This window comes from Rhinoraja longicauda, chromosome 1, assembly GCF_053455715.1.
Source record: "Rhinoraja longicauda isolate Sanriku21f chromosome 1, sRhiLon1.1, whole genome shotgun sequence".
NCBI lineage: Eukaryota > Metazoa > Chordata > Chondrichthyes > Rajiformes > Arhynchobatidae > Rhinoraja > Rhinoraja longicauda.
Genome location: NC_135953.1, coordinates 67,188,594 through 67,205,590, shown reverse-complemented (window position 1 = coordinate 67,205,590; position 16,997 = coordinate 67,188,594). Strand labels below are relative to the sequence as shown.

The 16,997-nt window shown below is 38.9% G+C and overlaps 1 protein-coding gene across 12 annotated transcripts in view; it reads left to right on the top strand.

Moving 5' to 3' along the window:
• LOC144593565 (LIM and calponin homology domains-containing protein 1-like) overlaps positions 1 to 16,997 on the top strand; it is a 304,848-nt gene that overhangs the window by 197,552 nt on the left and 90,299 nt on the right. For 11 of the 12 annotated variants that reach the window (XM_078399328.1, XM_078399362.1, XM_078399356.1 and 8 more), the window contains 4 exons: positions 320 to 350; positions 2,488 to 2,598; positions 4,482 to 4,677; positions 12,316 to 12,568. In XM_078399328.1, coding sequence (XP_078255454.1) covers positions 320 to 350; positions 2,488 to 2,598; positions 4,482 to 4,677; positions 12,316 to 12,568 — 591 coding nt within the window. Of the gene's footprint in view, positions 1 to 319; positions 351 to 2,487; positions 2,599 to 4,108; positions 4,417 to 4,481; positions 4,678 to 12,315; positions 12,569 to 16,997 lie in introns of those variants that run through there. The other variant, XM_078399423.1, reaches the window with a different exon arrangement.

Genomic DNA, 16,997 nt, shown 5'->3' with positions numbered 1-16,997 from the left:
TTGAATGTTCATACTGTTGCGTTATAAGCTACCCAAGCAGAATAGAGGTACCTACCCAAAACATCACCTGTCTATTCCCTCCAAAGATGCTGCCTGACCCGTTGAGTTCCTCTAACACTTTGTATTTTGGTCATGGTGAAATAACCTGCTGACTGTCATTATGTAGGATCTCCTGTGTAATACCCCACAACGAGAGTTGCCATTTTCAGGCAAAGAGGGAAGAAAGATTTCAAAAACAATATGAATATAGCTTCCGTGTTACATGATGTTAAAATACTGCAAATATTAATTAATCTATTTATCCTTTTCATTATTTCAGAGTACCAGAGTACAGCCGGAAAATGAAAAATGTAAGTATCTTTTAATACAGAATCTTTATGGATTTTTTTGTATAAAAATAAAGGGGATACTTCATTTATGACTGTGCGCAACAAAATCTATGCCAATGTGATTGCAAGCGATGTCATTGCTCTTCTGTTTTCATCATACCATAATTGCAATATATATATTTAACATCTGGGAGGAAGGGCAAGATTGTATAAGGAACCTATTTTGTTTCCACCTGACCGTATACCTTGTAATTATATCTGAAGAAGGGTCTCGACCCGAAACGTCACCCATTCCTTCTCTCCCGAGATGCTGCCCAACCTGCTGAGTTACTCCAGCACCTTGTGAATAAATACCTTCGATTTGTACCAGCATCTGCAGTTATTTTCTTATAATTATATCCCCTTATTCTGCTCTTTTTCATCCAAGTAGAAGTACTTTCTCTATACCAATGTTATCCAGCCCCAAAGAAATTTAGAAATCTCCATCTGGCCATTCCACAGTTTTTAAGGGAAATGATCCCCAACCTTTTCAAGATTTCTTGAGTTATACATTCTCTCAGTTCCAGTATTGTTATCAACACTTCTAAAATTTTCATTGCACCTTTCCCACTGTCCCATTTATACCCAGACTATTCATCATAATCCAATTGTGGTTCTGAATTTAACATAACTTCTTCTATTCTGTGGTTCCTATAAATTGATCCCACGTCTTGTTTGTTTAGGTTCTGATGCACTTTTAGTGATTTTCATTTCTGAAATCTATAATAACGAGTATGATTTAAGATATTTTAAATAATGATATGATGGAACAGAGTTACTTAGAATTTATTAAAGGGAAATCATGTTTTGTCTGATCTACTGGAGCTCTTTGAAGATGTGCCCGGTGGATTAGATATGGGACAACGAGTGAACGGTATATTTGGATTTTGAGAATGCTTTTGACAGGATCATATTGGGAGCTTGGGGAACAGGGTTAATCAAGAAGATTGGATTGAGAGTTGATTTAAAGGTAGAAAGAAAAGAGTAGGAATAAACAGGTCTTTCTCTGCGTGCTAGGCGGACTCATGGGATTCCACAGCTATCAGGGCTTGAGTCGCAACTTTTCACACTTTATGTCAATGATCATCATAAGGTGGGATGTGGTATTGGAAAAACTAATGCACTAAACATAGACAAGTCATTTTGTCCCCATGGCCTGATTTTAAAGGAATGAGCTGTAGAACTACTAGAGCCATTGGTTGAAAATTTTCAAAACACATTAAGTTCTGGATGGTTCCAGTGGATTGGAAAACTGTAAATGTGACTGCATTGTTCAAGAAGGGATAAAGATAAAATATGAACAAATATAAGTCTGTTAGCTTAAGATCGTGCTGGAGTCTATAAACGAGAAAAAACTAATTAAGAAGGTTGATGATGAAGGTTCATAGTATGAAGCAGAGAATGGTGGTGGTAGGTTGTGTATTGGATTAGAGACCTGTGACTCGTGGTGTTCGTCAGGGACTGTTGCCGTTTGTCATTGATATTAATAATTTGGATGAAAATGTATAAGGAATGATTAGTAAATTTACAAATGATACTAAAATAGGTGTTAGCATAGACAATGGAAATGATTATCAAGAATTATAGTGGGGTCTTGATCAGCTGGGCAAGTGGGCTGCAGAATGGGAAATGGAGTTTAATTCAGATAAACGTGATTATTCAACAGAGTACGAGGGAACCTAGTAGAAAATTATTTCCCTCTCCCCATCTCCTCACTCCACCCACAATGAAGAACACACTCCAAATGGTCACTTGGCAACTTAACACTCACTTGGGAAAAACTTTGTGGTTTAAACAAAATATTTTGAATTTTGCTTAATCTTTTTCAAAGCACTTTTTCTCCGTGCTATTGAACAGCCTGGTTCCTTTGAAGGACAATGAGCAAATAGGTAGACCCAAGTGAATATGTGCATTAAAGGTATGTTTGCCCAATATACAGTGACCTGCTGACGGATAGGATTTGTTTCACCTTAGTTATTGCATTGTTGCTTCTTATACATTTTTTTGACAATATTAAAAAAATTGCTAAAACAGTGTTGACTAATTTTAATGTGACCATGACATTGATGGGCTATTGGAAACTGATATCAAAAGTTGTTGTGATCATTTCTACACACAGGTTTTGATCACAATATACTGGCTTGGAAAAGCAGCAAATAGCTGTACGTCGTACAGTGGACCAACACTGAACCTAAAAGAATTTGAAGGATTGTTGTCTCAGATTCAAAAGGTAGTACATTTCAATTTCAGTGTTATCATTTGCGTGTATGTTTGCATGTATGCATCCCTCAGGCTGTGATCCTATTGTAAAACATTGTTATCAATCATCTTCAGAGTTACTTGATTGACCTAAAATTATTGCCCATTTTCACTTCTTCGGAAAAAAATATTAAAATACAACGAGAAATGTCCAGATAAGACATTTCAAGACAGCTCAATCTTTTGACTGGTTTCGTAAGTGGAGGGAGAATAATAACGTGTGATATTGAATAGATGTTCAGTGCATTCATATCAAATTCAATGATATCAGAAGTTATCAAAGCTTAAAACAACAGGTTTTGTTTGCAGTAAACCTATTTGCAAACTAGAGAGCAACAGAAAAAGTCTTAAAAAGCAAGACTGTTGAACCATGTGATGTGACCACTGAAGAGAACAAGAACTCCACTGTGTTTCATTCATATGCTCCTTCTGAATTTCATGTTAACCTGGCACCAATTATAAATATTCTGGTTGAGATACCAAATGCTACATTTCGGACATTGACAAACGAATTTCATCCAAATATTTTGGGTGTCCATATAATAATAATATACCAGCGGATTTTCAGGTTAACTGAGCCTATATGTGAAATACTCCCTCTAATAATTCATTTTAGCTGCAGAATTTTCACTTTTCTTTGCTTACATGGTCGAGAATTGGTGGAGAAAAAGAAAAAAGGTTCCACTCCCAACACTGAGTAGTAAATTTGGAAACATTTCTATTATAATGTCTGTTTCTTATAATGAGGAAGTAAGTAACTTATTTAGAATATTAAAATTGTATCCTTTCAAAACACTTACAGTGTGTCTTAACATTTTTAATTTTGAATTCAAAACTAACCAACTCAAGAGATAGAGACAACTTATATAATATGAAAAGAGCTAAATTGTTAAACCATGTGCTACAACCACATAGTGAACAAGAACACCACTGTATTTCATTCATGTCTTGCTTCTGAATTTCTGGTTAACTCTGTACCAATTATAAATATATTGTGTGAGATATCAGACACTACTTTTACTTCAGGCATGGAAAATGTCATGATTAAATTGTCACAAGTAATCCAAAATCATTGAAAGACTTGTAAAATGAAACCAAGAAACCTTTCGAACATGTGCTTGCTGATCTATCCTTTTCTGTACCAATTAATGTTAAAGCAATCTTTAATCCAGACAAGGGATTTATTATACCACTGGAGTAAGCATAGCATGGGATGGCTTCCATTGACCTTTTCTTGGGCTAGAGTTTCGATGTTTAGTACGGGCTCCTTGCCTTGGAAAGAATTTATAATCAAGGGCTGTGAAAGGCAGTGATTGTTCTCAATGCTCCAACCATGTGTGTCAGATGCAAGTGCGCTCATATCCTTCAAAGCCAATAGCTGGCAAGCAGCAAAGCACTGGAATGATTTTTTTTTTAAAGGAGCAGCTTTTGCATATTTTCATTGCTGATTGCTTCTGAAAGCTATTTCTCCTTAATCCGGGAATTCCATTTATCAAGCACTGGGAAAGTTCACTTACATTGAAATCCACAGGTTGTCACTTTGCTCCTGCAGTGTCCACTGGCAGGGTGCTTGTGTGTGGATGATGGACGGAATCTGATTATTGCTGTTTGGAGAACGTTTTGAAAATGAGGGAATATTTTATTAGGAGAGAATCGAAGCTGGAAAATACATAACCTCATCAAATGCAGTCATCGTAGTTTCTCACAACCATTTTCTGGATATTAATGTGCAAATGAAAGGCATTAACTGAGTCGCTGGTTTTGTAGTCCTTAACCTTTGAAGACTGGGGTAAGTGGCTGTTTAAGCATTTGGACATATGTTAATAATTTATTTCCTACTCTCCCCATCACCAGGAGATGGAGGACACAGAAAGTCCAAAGAGAAGTGTTCGTGACAGCGGCTACATTGACAGCTGGGACTCGGAGCGCAGTGACTCCCTGTCACCTCCCAGGCATGCCAGGGATGATTCCTTTGATAGTCTGGAATCATTTGGGTCACGGTCACAACAGACTCCATCCCCTGATGTGATATTTAGAGGAAGTAGTGATGGTACGTACCAACTGAGTACCAAGAGCATTTTGCCTTGTGGCAAATGAATTGTTATATGTCAAAACACAAAGTGCTGGAGTAACTCAGTGCATCAGGCAGCAACTGTGGAGGGAAAGGACAGGCGATGTTTCGGGTCTGAAAAATGGTCGTAATCCAAAACCCCACTGATCTATTCCCCTCCACAGATGCTGCTTGCCTCACTGAGTTACGTTAGCATTTGTGTTTTGATCAAGGTTTCAGCATCTGCTGTTCCTTGCATCTCCAATTGTTACATGTCTATGGTTATTGACAACTGGCCATGAACAGCATCATCTTTTCGAGATCCATGAGGCTACATTGGGCTGTGGTGCAGTCACAGCGATTGGAATGCTGAATTTGGTTCCAGATTCCATATCAGTCATCAGCAGGGATGATAGAGGCTGCATTTATGCAAAGAAATCTACTCGGTGGCATCTGAAGGCTCCTTAATTGACGTGTAGAAACAAGGAATGGCAGATGCTGGTTTACACAAAGTACTGGAATAACTCAGCGGGTCAGGCAGCATCTCATGATCTCCAGAGCTCCTGAATTGATAGTCTGCCATATCTGCTAAGATTTAAAAAATTAAACTTCAGAGTTATGGTTCAAAAAATAAAAAGGTTCAAAACTGAAATACAATGAGGCATTCTTCCAGAGGTGTCTTTCATACAGCTGTTTTACTGGGTTTTGGGCAAGTCGGCACATCATTTTCTCATGAAACTTGTGTTGAACCAAACTGCTTTGCATTCATGTAACCTGTGATAGAACAGACTGACTAATGTGATACAAATGTGAATGTAATTTTATAAAAGGTGACAAATGATAATAATCTGTTTAAACGGCTCATGACAAAAAAAATGCTTAATTAAATTTCCTGCCTTTTACAATGTCTTTTCTCAATTGTAATGTGTGTGGGCTTTATGAAAACTATTGATCCAATAAAAGTCAATGAATGAGAAGAGAATACAGCCACTCTGGAAGTGCTAGTAAAACTGTTTAAGCTGAGATAGGATTACAAAGGGTGTTGCCTTACCTTGTGTAAATGAAGAAAATGTACACTTAAGATGATTGAGTTTGCAAAATGAAGCATAGTACTGCCTTTGCCCTGGATAGTATTACCAGGCAAACTGTGTAAATGAGGAGATGGCAGCAGAAGGTTTCATTTTCAACTGCTAGAAAACTGGCAATGAATGGAATAATTGCTTTGAAAAGGTTGGCAGCGCTGGTAAAGTGGTGAATTATACCTGGGGGGAGGGGTGGGGGGGGGGGGGGGGGGGAATGGGACTTTGCACCAAGAATATTCCTTTTCACAGAAGTAGATAAATTATTGGGCCCCAATGATATGTGCACAAGGCATGAAAAAGCGAAGTCTCAAAACAACATGTTCAAATCTTCTTCAGCTACAGCCAGGGTACTAGAGGAATGCTATTCTGCTTAATGTATAACATTGTTGTAAACGTGCTAAAGGAATAGTTGGAGTTATGGAGACACAGGAAATCTGTGGGGATATGCTGGAATTTTGAGTTTAAAAAAGTGATGGAGGAACTCAGCTAGGTGGTGTGGTTGCATTACTTGAAATTGGAGAATTCATTGTTGGTGTAGAAATTATTCTGAGGGATAGTATTAAGCATCATTGAAGACAAACGTTATAGATGTTAAGGGAAGGTCACATTTGTAGGTCGTGTCTGACAAACTAGATTGAATTTATTGGAGAAGTAACCGAGAGGGTGAGTGAAGATTTTGTTTGTAATTCATTCAGAGGATATGGATTACCCGGACAGGCTGACACTGAGTGCCCATCCTATTTCTATTGCTCACTTTGTTAACTCTTTTCAAGTTTGGTCCTGTACTCTGATTTTGCATTCCTGATTAATCTATTTGTCATTCTTTGCTGTCTTTTTTAATATTCTGCCCATGTGAATGGGGAATTAATAATGAAATGCAAGGTGATGCCAGATGAATTAAACATATATTTGCAACATTGTTCACCATAAGAGTAATGTCAGGAATCAGGAGAGAAATAGGAGCTCAGTAAAATTACATTATCAGGGAAATTAAACAGAGCAAATTATTGGAACTGTGGGCTGGGATGTCTCCTTGTCCAGATGGACTTCATCCAAAAGTCTTTTTTTTAAATGGTTAATGACATATTTGCTGTCTTGGCCTTAATTTCCTAAAATTCCCTAAATTCTTGGAAGATTCTATAAGATTGGAAAGTAATGAATGCAACTTGTTTGTTCAAAAATAAGGGAGGGAAGGTGAGACAAAAAATCAAGAAATTACAAGCCTGTTAGCTAGGCATCTGTTACAACAAAAATGTTGGAAGTTGTTATTAAAGATGTTATATCTTGAAAACATCAAGGAAATCAAAAATATGTCAGCATGGTTTTATGAAAATTAGACCATGTTTGACTAAGTTATTGAAGTTATCTGAAGTAGTAATGTGCTGTGAATAAAGGTAAATTAATGGTGTACCAAGATTTCCGGAAGACATTTGAAACTTAGAAACATAGAAAATAGGTGCAGGAGTAGGCCATTCGGCCCTTCGAGCCAGCAACACCATTCAATATGATTATAGCTGATCATCCAAAATCAGCACCCCGTTCTTGCTTTCTCCCCATATCCCTTGATTCCTTTAGCCCTAAGAGCTAAATCTAACACGCTCTTGAAAACATCCAGTGAATTGGCCTCCACTGCCTTCTGTGGCAGAGAATTCCACAGATTCACAACTCTCTGGATGAAAAAGTTTTTCCTCATCTCAGTCCTAAATGGCCTACCCCTTATTCTTAAACTGTGACCCCTGGTTCTGGACTCCCCCAACATCGGGAACATTTTTCCTTCATCTAGCCTGTCCAATACCTTTCAGAATTTTATTTGTTTCTATTCTGTTGTGTACAAAATCATGAGAGGAATAGATCGGGTAGGTGCACAGAGTCTCTTAGCCAGAGTAGGGGAATTGAGGACCAGAGACCATAGGTTCAAGGTGAGGGGGAAAAGATTTAATAGGAATCCAAGGAGTAACTTTTTCACACAAAGGGTGGTGGGTGTATGGAACAAGCTGCCATAGGAGGGAGTTCAGGCTGAGACTATCCCATCGTTTAATAAACAGTTAGACAGGTACATGGATAGAACAGGTTTGGAGGGATATGGATCAAGCGCAGGCAAGTGGGACAAGTGTAGCTGGGACCTTGTTGGCCAGTGTGGACAAGTTGTACCGAAGGGCCTGTTTCCACATTATATGACTTTATGACTCTATCCCCTCTCATTCTTCTAAAGTCCAGTGAATATAAGCCCATTCAATCATTTCTTTCATTATATGTCACTCCCCCCCATCCTGGGAATATTTGAGAATATTAATGGTTTATTCTGTAATTTCATAGTGAAGGATGAAAAGTATTGGACTGGGAAATATATTTGTCTGGGAAACAGAAAGTCAGTGTGTAAACCTATAAATAGGCCTTCAGCCTTATAAATGCAACTTTTTCCAGTTGCACGATGGGGCCTCATCTTTAGACAATTTATGGTGTTCATTTCTCGGGAGCAGGTGGCAGCGAACTCCCTTCTTGAAGCACTGCAACTCTTCTGATGTAGGTACTTCCATGGTGCCGTTACATATGAAGTTGATGTAGTGGTCTTGAAATAAACGTAGTTTGTTGGGAAATTTCAGAGGGCTTTTAAGAATCAAATATAGTGATGCATGTTTGGAGTTACTCAGGCCAGATAGGTAAGGATGGCAGATTTTCTTCCTTAAAGACATGAGTGAATCAGGTGGGTTTTTATTGACAATTTGATAGTCTCATGTTGAGTGATAAAATATTTCTTAAAGTCCAGAATTACTTAATTAACTAAACATATTCACTGTTTGCCATAGTGGGCTTCATACTTAATCCACTTCAGATTATTTCTCAAAAACATACCTGCTATCCTATCATAGCATATTTGATATGATATTTATGGATTTGGCAAAGATTTTGACAAATTCATGTGAAGGAAATAGAAATACAATAGCCAAGGGAAAGTGATTTTAGGTCCAAAATGCAGGAAGCAAAGGTCAATGATGGACCAAATATTTTTATTGGCATTAAGAGTTTTGGCCAAAATTTTCCAGGCTCTAATATAAGATCCCTTGACATTCAGGATAAATATTAATGCTTTACATTAATGTAGGAATATAACTAAGAAGGATACAGATCATCAAATGGAAACCTGTGTGAGAAAGATGTAACTGTTGAAATTTTAATGGTGGGTTGCTTGAGCAAGCAGAAAAATAGCAAATAAAATTCAATCTACAAATGTCTGTAGGAAGGACAACAAGTCTAGGGAATATGCAAAGGATAGTTTTACACTGAAAAACTTACAAACAAAGGGACATTCGGATGTCTGCCTGTAGAGCCTGCAGATAGTTGGAAACATTTAAGGGCATGTTTCACAATACACAAGACATTCTCAACCAAACATAGAATTGCAACGAAAGGATTTAAAATAACTAAAAATGTTATTCCTCAATGTTAAATAAAAAGTATATAACCATGCAAAGATTGATGGGGTCAGAAGATTGGAGACAATATAAAAACTAGCAAAGAATGAGTAAAAGATTAATATCAAAGTACTAGACAAAACGAGTATGAAATGGAAGAAGAGATCGTAAGTGTTTGTGTAGATATGTAAAAAAGAAAAATTAACAAAGTGTGCGTTAGTCTGATAGAGAGTGTCTGGGAATTAATGTAAAATAAAAAGCTGCCAGACGAAATAAAAGAGGAAATGCATGTCACCATAGAGGACATAAATTGTTTATCCAAACATTAGTTTACTGTCCAAATCCAACTGTAAATCTTGAATTGGGAGAGAGAAATTTACAATTACCAGGGAAGTGGCGCTGAGCATATTGTTGGAGCTGTGGATTGACAAGCTTCTGAGTCCTGATTGACTTCACTCAAGAGAAACAGCTGGTGAGACAAGTTATTGCCTTGGTGTTAGATTTCCAAAACTTCCTAGAAGGCACGGTTAGGTTGGAAAATAATAAATGCAACCCATTCAATCAAAAAAGGAGAGAAGTATAAAACAGGAAAGTACAGATCAGATAGCTTAATAGCTGCCATAGGGAAAATGGTCAAAGCTATTATTAATGAATTATATGAGGAAATTTCCATCCAATCAAATATGATTCAACTGATCTTGTTGAAAGAGAAATCACAGTTGACTAATGTATTGAAGTTTGTGGAAGAGTTAATACGTGTTAGATAAAGGGGAAGTGATAAATATACTATACCTAGATATCCAGAAGGCATTTGATTAGATGCAGCTTCAAGGTTGTCGTGGAAAATTAAAATTCATGGTGTTGAAGGCAAAAGTTAAGTGCAAATTGCTAAATTTGCTGTTTGCACAGAAGTAGCTTGGAAAGTAGGTTGTGAAGACAACATAACAAAGGATAATAGGTTAAGTGAATGTGCAAAATCTGACAAGTGCAGGATGTGAGAAACTTATGAAGTTTTCCATTTTGCCAGGGAAAGTGAAAGGAAAGCTTATTCTCTAGATGGTGGGATATCGGTAAGCTCTGAGATACCTTAATGCCTGATTTGGAAATAGCTGGTATACAGGTTCCGTAATTGATTGGGGAAGCTAACCAAATGTTACTGTTTGTTCTTGGGGATCAAATATAAAGGTAGTGAGTCATCCAGCACAATATCAGGCTCTTTGGCCCAATTCATCCATGATGACTAAGATGCCCCATTTTAGCTAGTCCCATTTGCCCACGTTTGGCCCATAAACCTCAAAACCTTTCATACCTATCCAAATGTCTTCTAAGTTCAAGAGCAACTTATCATCCGGAACCTTATCAAAGGGCTTGCTGAAATCCATTTAGACAATGTACCTCATCAATCATTCTGGTTACTTTCTCAGAAAAACTCAATCAAATTCATGACAGGATTATCCACACACAAAATCATGCTGACTATCCCTAATCAACCTTTATCTTTTCAAATGAATGTCTCTCTTATCACTCTTCTGCGGCTTCTATCTCTTCAAATCCACAAACTGTTCCATCGTCTCTGCCTGCTCCTGCCCCACTGAAATCATCTCTACATACCTTGATTACGTCCTTGTCCAGTCCCTTCCCAGTCTGATGAAAAGTCTGGACCCGAAACGTCGCCCATCCGTGTTCTCCAAAGATGCTGCCTGACCGTTGTGTTATTCCAGCACTTTTTGTGTCCTTTTGTTTAAACCAGCAACTGTAGTTCCATGTTTCTGCAGAACAGAGTTCCCCAGTTCTCACCTTCCATCCCACTGGGGGCTGCATTCAGCAGGTCATCTTTTGCTACTCCCACCCACTCCAATAGGATCCCATCACCTATCACATCTATCCCCCCCCCCCCCATATCCTTTTTTGCTTTCCACAATGACCACTCTTTCCATAACTCTCTGACTCCCTGGTCCGCTCATCCCTTCCTACCAACATCTCTGTGTCTTGGCACTTACCTCTGCAACAGTCGGAGGTATTACACTTATCTCTATTTATCTTTTCCCGCCACCATCCTTGATGTGAAACAGCCCTTCGAGGTGAGGCAGAGATTCACATGCACCTCCTCCCACCTGGTGTATTGTGGTCATTGCTCATGATGTGGCCTCCTCTCCATCAGTGAGACAAACTATAGACTAGGTGACCCTTTGGCAGAGCACTTGCTCTCAGTCCGCGATGACCATCTTAATCTTCCAGCTACATGTCACTTCAAGCCCCTTTCTTATTCACACACTGACCTGTCTGTCCTCAGTCTTCTCCATTGCCATGAAACAAACTAGAAACCAAACACAAACTAGAAGAATAACACATCATGATCCATTCAGGTAGCCAACAGTTCAATGGTATGAACAATTAACTTTCCAATTTCAGCTAACATACTGCCTTTGTGTACCATCCCTACTCCCACATGTCTACACAGAGTCATTCTCCCTTTGTTCACCGTTTCCATCCCTCCTCATCCTTGTTATGTAGGCACCTTCCCTCACCTAGTTCCATCTGCTTAATACATATCTATCCTCCTGGGTTTCCTCTCCCTTAGCTCAACTTTCCTATCCTCTTCCTCAGCTTGTTCCATCTGCCCAAGATTCCTTCCTTGTCTGGTTCCACGTCACCTACCAGCCTCTTTATTTTTCTCACTGCCCTTCTCCACGTGACTCCATCTGCATATTCTGCTCCTTCTGTTTCCACCTTTCACCTGCCAGTCTCTGTCTCAACACTGACCTTTCTATCCTCCCTAACCTGCTCTATCAGCCCATAACCCCATCACCCTTCATCCCCCTACCCTCCCCTCCACCCCACCCAGCCCCAACTAGTGCCACCCATTGCCTTTTCACACTCTCTCACCCCTCCCCCTCACTTTTATATTCTGACATGGATATGATGCCATATACAAGTACTTAAAAAATATGATGGGCATTTCTGCTTCTTTCGTTCTTTCAGGCAATGGGTGAGAGACTCCCAACCTCCACTGTCAAGAAAATGTCCAGTCAAATCCTTCCGCTATTCTGTGCTATTTCAAATTTCATTTACGCATTGGTGAAATTAGTCACATGAAAATAATGAGCCAATTTCTGATGCTTTGTTTCTGGGTACTCCTAAAGGTCGTGGCAGTGATTCTGAATCGGATGTGGCAACGAAGATACCTGATGTAAAGAGAGACGACATGTCCGCCAGACGGTCTTCCTACAATGAGGCTAAATCCTCCTTGCCCTTTAACCAATATCTACCCAACAAGCACAATCATACAGCCTATATGCCAGCACCTCTTCGAAAAAAGCGGGCAGAGCGAGGAGAAAATTACCGGAAGAGTTGGAGCAACGCTACCTCACCTGCAGGAGCAGAACGACCTTTCAGGTAGGTAACTGGCATCACTAGGTGCATTGCGTGAATTGCAAGTATTAAATGACATCCACAAAACTGGAACAAACATTCATCTTTACTGTGATCCCATTTACTTGACCATATTTTGGGTGATTGCAAGTTGATGTATGTGATGAACTAACTGCTTTTCTTAAACAGAATCATCTCTCAAATCTGAGCTGATTCTACCAGTTAAACAACATTAAGTTTTCTTCCTACTGAAAATAGTTCATGCCCATCTTCATGAATTCTTACACAAAGATGCATCCTTTATGTGAAATGAAAGGCAGGAAATTGATATGGATGAACATGGATTTGGATGAACTGTGATAAAATTAATATCAGTCAGCCAAATTAATTTATTATCGCAGGTTTGTTGTTTGCTGTTTTCAGCATCTTCCAGGTTGTTCAAAGGAAAAATCCCAAATACAAGCAAACCATCAGAACCTTTTCTCCCAGAGTGGAGATGTCCAACACTAGTAGGCATGGCTATAAGGTGAGAGGAGGAAGGTTTAATGGAGATGTGTGGGGCAAGTTTTTTACATAGAGAGTGGTGAGGGCCTGGAATGCATTGTAAGGAATAGTAGTGGAGGCAGATACAATAGTGGCCTTTCAGAGGCTTTTAGATAGGCACATGGAAGCGCAAAGAGTAGAGGGATATGGAAGTTCTGCTGTGGCTTGGCTTCAGTTGGGTACAATCGCAACCATCTGTTGTAATAATAGAATTTGATAAGATCCGTGTTTTCTGACCTTCTCAGAAGACAGGTCATGAACTCAAATGCTATCAAGAATAAAATTTGCCAATTTAAATGGTCTGTGATAATCTGTAACTTACAATGTAAATTAAAATTTTATGGTCCATAACATTTTTGCCCCTAATATAACTCGATGGTCATAGTCATCCTGAGCCTATACAAGAAGAACACAGTGAAGAATCCTCTCAGGGTGAAGATTTCGCAGAACCATCATCTACCTTTTCCAATACTCAAGAGATTAATGATTCCAAGACAGCAGTAATGTCTAAACTGGCTGCTGCAGAGGATGTTGGTGGTCTCAAGAACCCGTTAAAAGCTCACCTGGTGGAAGACCCTGGGCAGAAAGAATCCAAAGAAGGTACAAGAAGGGAGGGGAAAGAAGAAGAGGAAATGAAGAAGTTGAAAAGAATTCAAAAGGCTGGTATCACGGTCCTGCCAGCAGCTGAAAGATACCGCAGGTCAGAATGTGGTGTGAAGCTCTCATAGAGGTGAAGTGAAGGCATGATGTGTTGTTAGCTTGGTAGGTTTTTATTATACCATGGTATTCTTTCAGAATTCTTTTAACTATCTTGACTTTAAAATAGAGCCTCTTGAGAAATATTAAGTTCGCCATAAGTAGGTGTCAACCTAATGAATTTGAAAATAGTAAATTAACATTTTTAAAATTCAAAATTTCTCCAAAAGATTTTGGTACTGAATGATAATTTTAAGGAAATTATTTTGAATTAATGACTTTGACATGGTATAATAGGAATAAGTGATGAGGCTGAGGAATGTGTTTGTGTAACCCCAGTATGCTGGCTGGTGCTCATTTGGCTTTGTATTTTTGGACCTGTTATTGTATACACATCAAGTAATATTTTCTGCATGACTGTATTGGAGTTCCTCGATAACATACTTATGAGCATTTCAATTGCAGTAGATTTGTACTGAAGATGCTGTTGTGTATTTGTTCAAAGATTGCAGAGCAGGCTTACTCTTGGCGTGACATCACCAGATGACTAACAGTTTGATAGAAGCATTGTTTCTTTTCAATGTAACCCTGTCACTGATTAATAAATACACTATAATAGCACATTTTCATTTGGCATGTCCAGGAAATGGTAGGTTTCTTACACAAATTATCACTCCCACCCCAAATGCTGCTACCAAGACGCATATTGGAAATGTTAATCATGAAAATTAATGAGGAAATGAAGTCCTTGTGCTCAGAATCTCAAAATGTGTTCCTAATGAACCCAATGAACGTGTTGGGGATACAAATTCAGAAAATTGCCTTAAGTAAAAATAAACATACGTTACGAAAGAAACAGAGAGAAGTGAGGTGCTGTCGCATAAATGAATAGCAGATGTTCATTTGTTGCATATGAAGGATGACTGTTTAAACGTCATGCTCGTGTGGAGTTTCATCTGTAGGGAGTTCTTTCGGGATTTTGGAAAATATATTCCAAGTCTTAGGTACTGCTGAGCACCATGTGACCAAATTTGTCTGAAGTATCCACTGTTACACAAGACACTCCACAGGGTTGGAAACAATTTCATAGAGTAAAATGTAGAGTGAAAACGCAAACAAACTAGGGGCAAGAGAGCACTCTCAGCCCAAACCCAATCTGCCATTTAAAAGATCATGAATAATCTGATTGTAACTTCAGCTCCGTGTTCCCAACTAAATATCCTTTTACCCTCTTGCTTATCAAGAATGTATCTACTACTGTGGCAAAATAATCAAACCCCCTGCTCCCACCATCTTTTGAGTTCCAAAGAATTAAGATCACGTAAAAGAAAAAAAGTCACACCTCATGTATATCGTCAGTGGCCGGCCCTTTAGTTGTAAGAATGACTCTAGTTCTCCTCTCTTTGTCCACCCCATCAAGACCCTGAGGGACCTAATATGCTTGAATGAAGGCTCCCTTCACGCTCCAAAACACCAGCAGATACATATACAGCTTACCCAATCCTTTCTCATCCTGTTCATTTCAAGTACGAGATAATAAACCTTCTTCGAACAGCTTCTCACATTTTAAAATCCTTCCTAAAATAAGGGGAATGGTGATTTATACAGGAGAAACAAGAGACAGCAGATTCTGGAATCTTGAGCAAAAACAAATCACTGGAGCAACTCAGCAGGCCAGGCAGCATCTGTGAGTCGTGGACCTTTCTTCAGACGTTGCCTGTCCATTTCCCTCCACAGACCATATCTGGCCTGCCGAGTTTCTCCAGCACCAATATTTTACATGGATTTTGCCACTCTTTCATCTTTGAAGTATCAATGCATGTATCGGTTGAGGGAAATGGACAGATGATGTTTTGGGGTCAGGACCCTTTTCCAGACAGAAGGGTTCTTCAGACTGAAGAAGAGTTCCAATCCAAAATATAATCTGTCCATTTCCCTCCACAGGTACTGCCTGACCCGCTGAGTTCATCCAGCATTTAGTTTGCTGCTCAAGATTCCAACAATGACAGCCTTGTTTGTCTCTAACAATGTATCATGACTGCCTTACACAACAGATGTGATGTTCATCTTTGTACTAGTATAAATCAACACCAGATGATGGATCCTAAATAACTGAATCGTGTAGTTTTTACTGCAATGTTGCAAAGGAGACCAAGTACTTATTATAATTCAATTGTATTCCATAATACATTGTAAAATAATATCATAAACTTCAGAAGCAATACTTGAGCAATTGTGCATGCTGTGAGAACCCCGATGTTGTAAAATACATAATTGTATCTAATACTCTTTGCGGTTATTTATAGATGTAAATTAATTACAAATATTTCACAAAATAACAGTAATGGAGTTCCAGGTTTTCAGAACCTTGAAAACTAATGTGCTGCACCAGTATTACTGGAATGCAATGGGCACTTTGGGGTTCAGACTGTGCTAATAGTATTGTGCACATGATTGTTCTGTGCCATGAGCACTAAACTATATCATGTCGATCTAATTGCCATTTAAATAAGGGCACTATGTTTCTCATAGTGCCTTTTTTGACATCTCTGCAACAGTTGTTTTGTGATTTACTCACCAGGCATATAATGCCAAGACCTGACCACTCAAAGGGCCTATCCATTCCACACGTCGCCTTAGATTTGTAGGCCATTTGTTGTATATTTTCTGAGCTCCATGTGTATACTGGCTAGTGGAGACAACTTTTGTGATGGTGCTGTATTATTTCAGTCTGTATCTATAACAGATGAAAGTTTTCTGGACAGTCTGCTTTTGAATTCAGGAATTAAGGCACAGTTGGACTGTCTAGTCTCTGTAATCATCATAGTTCTGCCTGTAGAGCTGACCATGCCCATAGTGGAGAGAACAGTTTCTATCCTTTGCATAACTGAACAAGAAAAGGCGGAGGTGTACTTTTTCCTGCACGAAGAAAACTTGCTGGCAGGCTTCCCCATGTACCTAGAATTTCCTGAACGATTACCCTCAACCTTCTTGCTTGCTTTCTTAAAATCTCTCCCTGACCACTTGTAACAGAGCTAGTGCATGTTCTTGTCTTTGGAAATTGGCAATTGTGACATCCTAGTATCTTACCTCTACACAGACAACTATTAATTTGCCACATGATCACTTATCTCTTCGTCTGCCCTGCAAAGTTAGCACATTTCCGGTCTCCAGTGACCACGACATCCGCAGGAAAATGGTCTTTCCTTCTTGC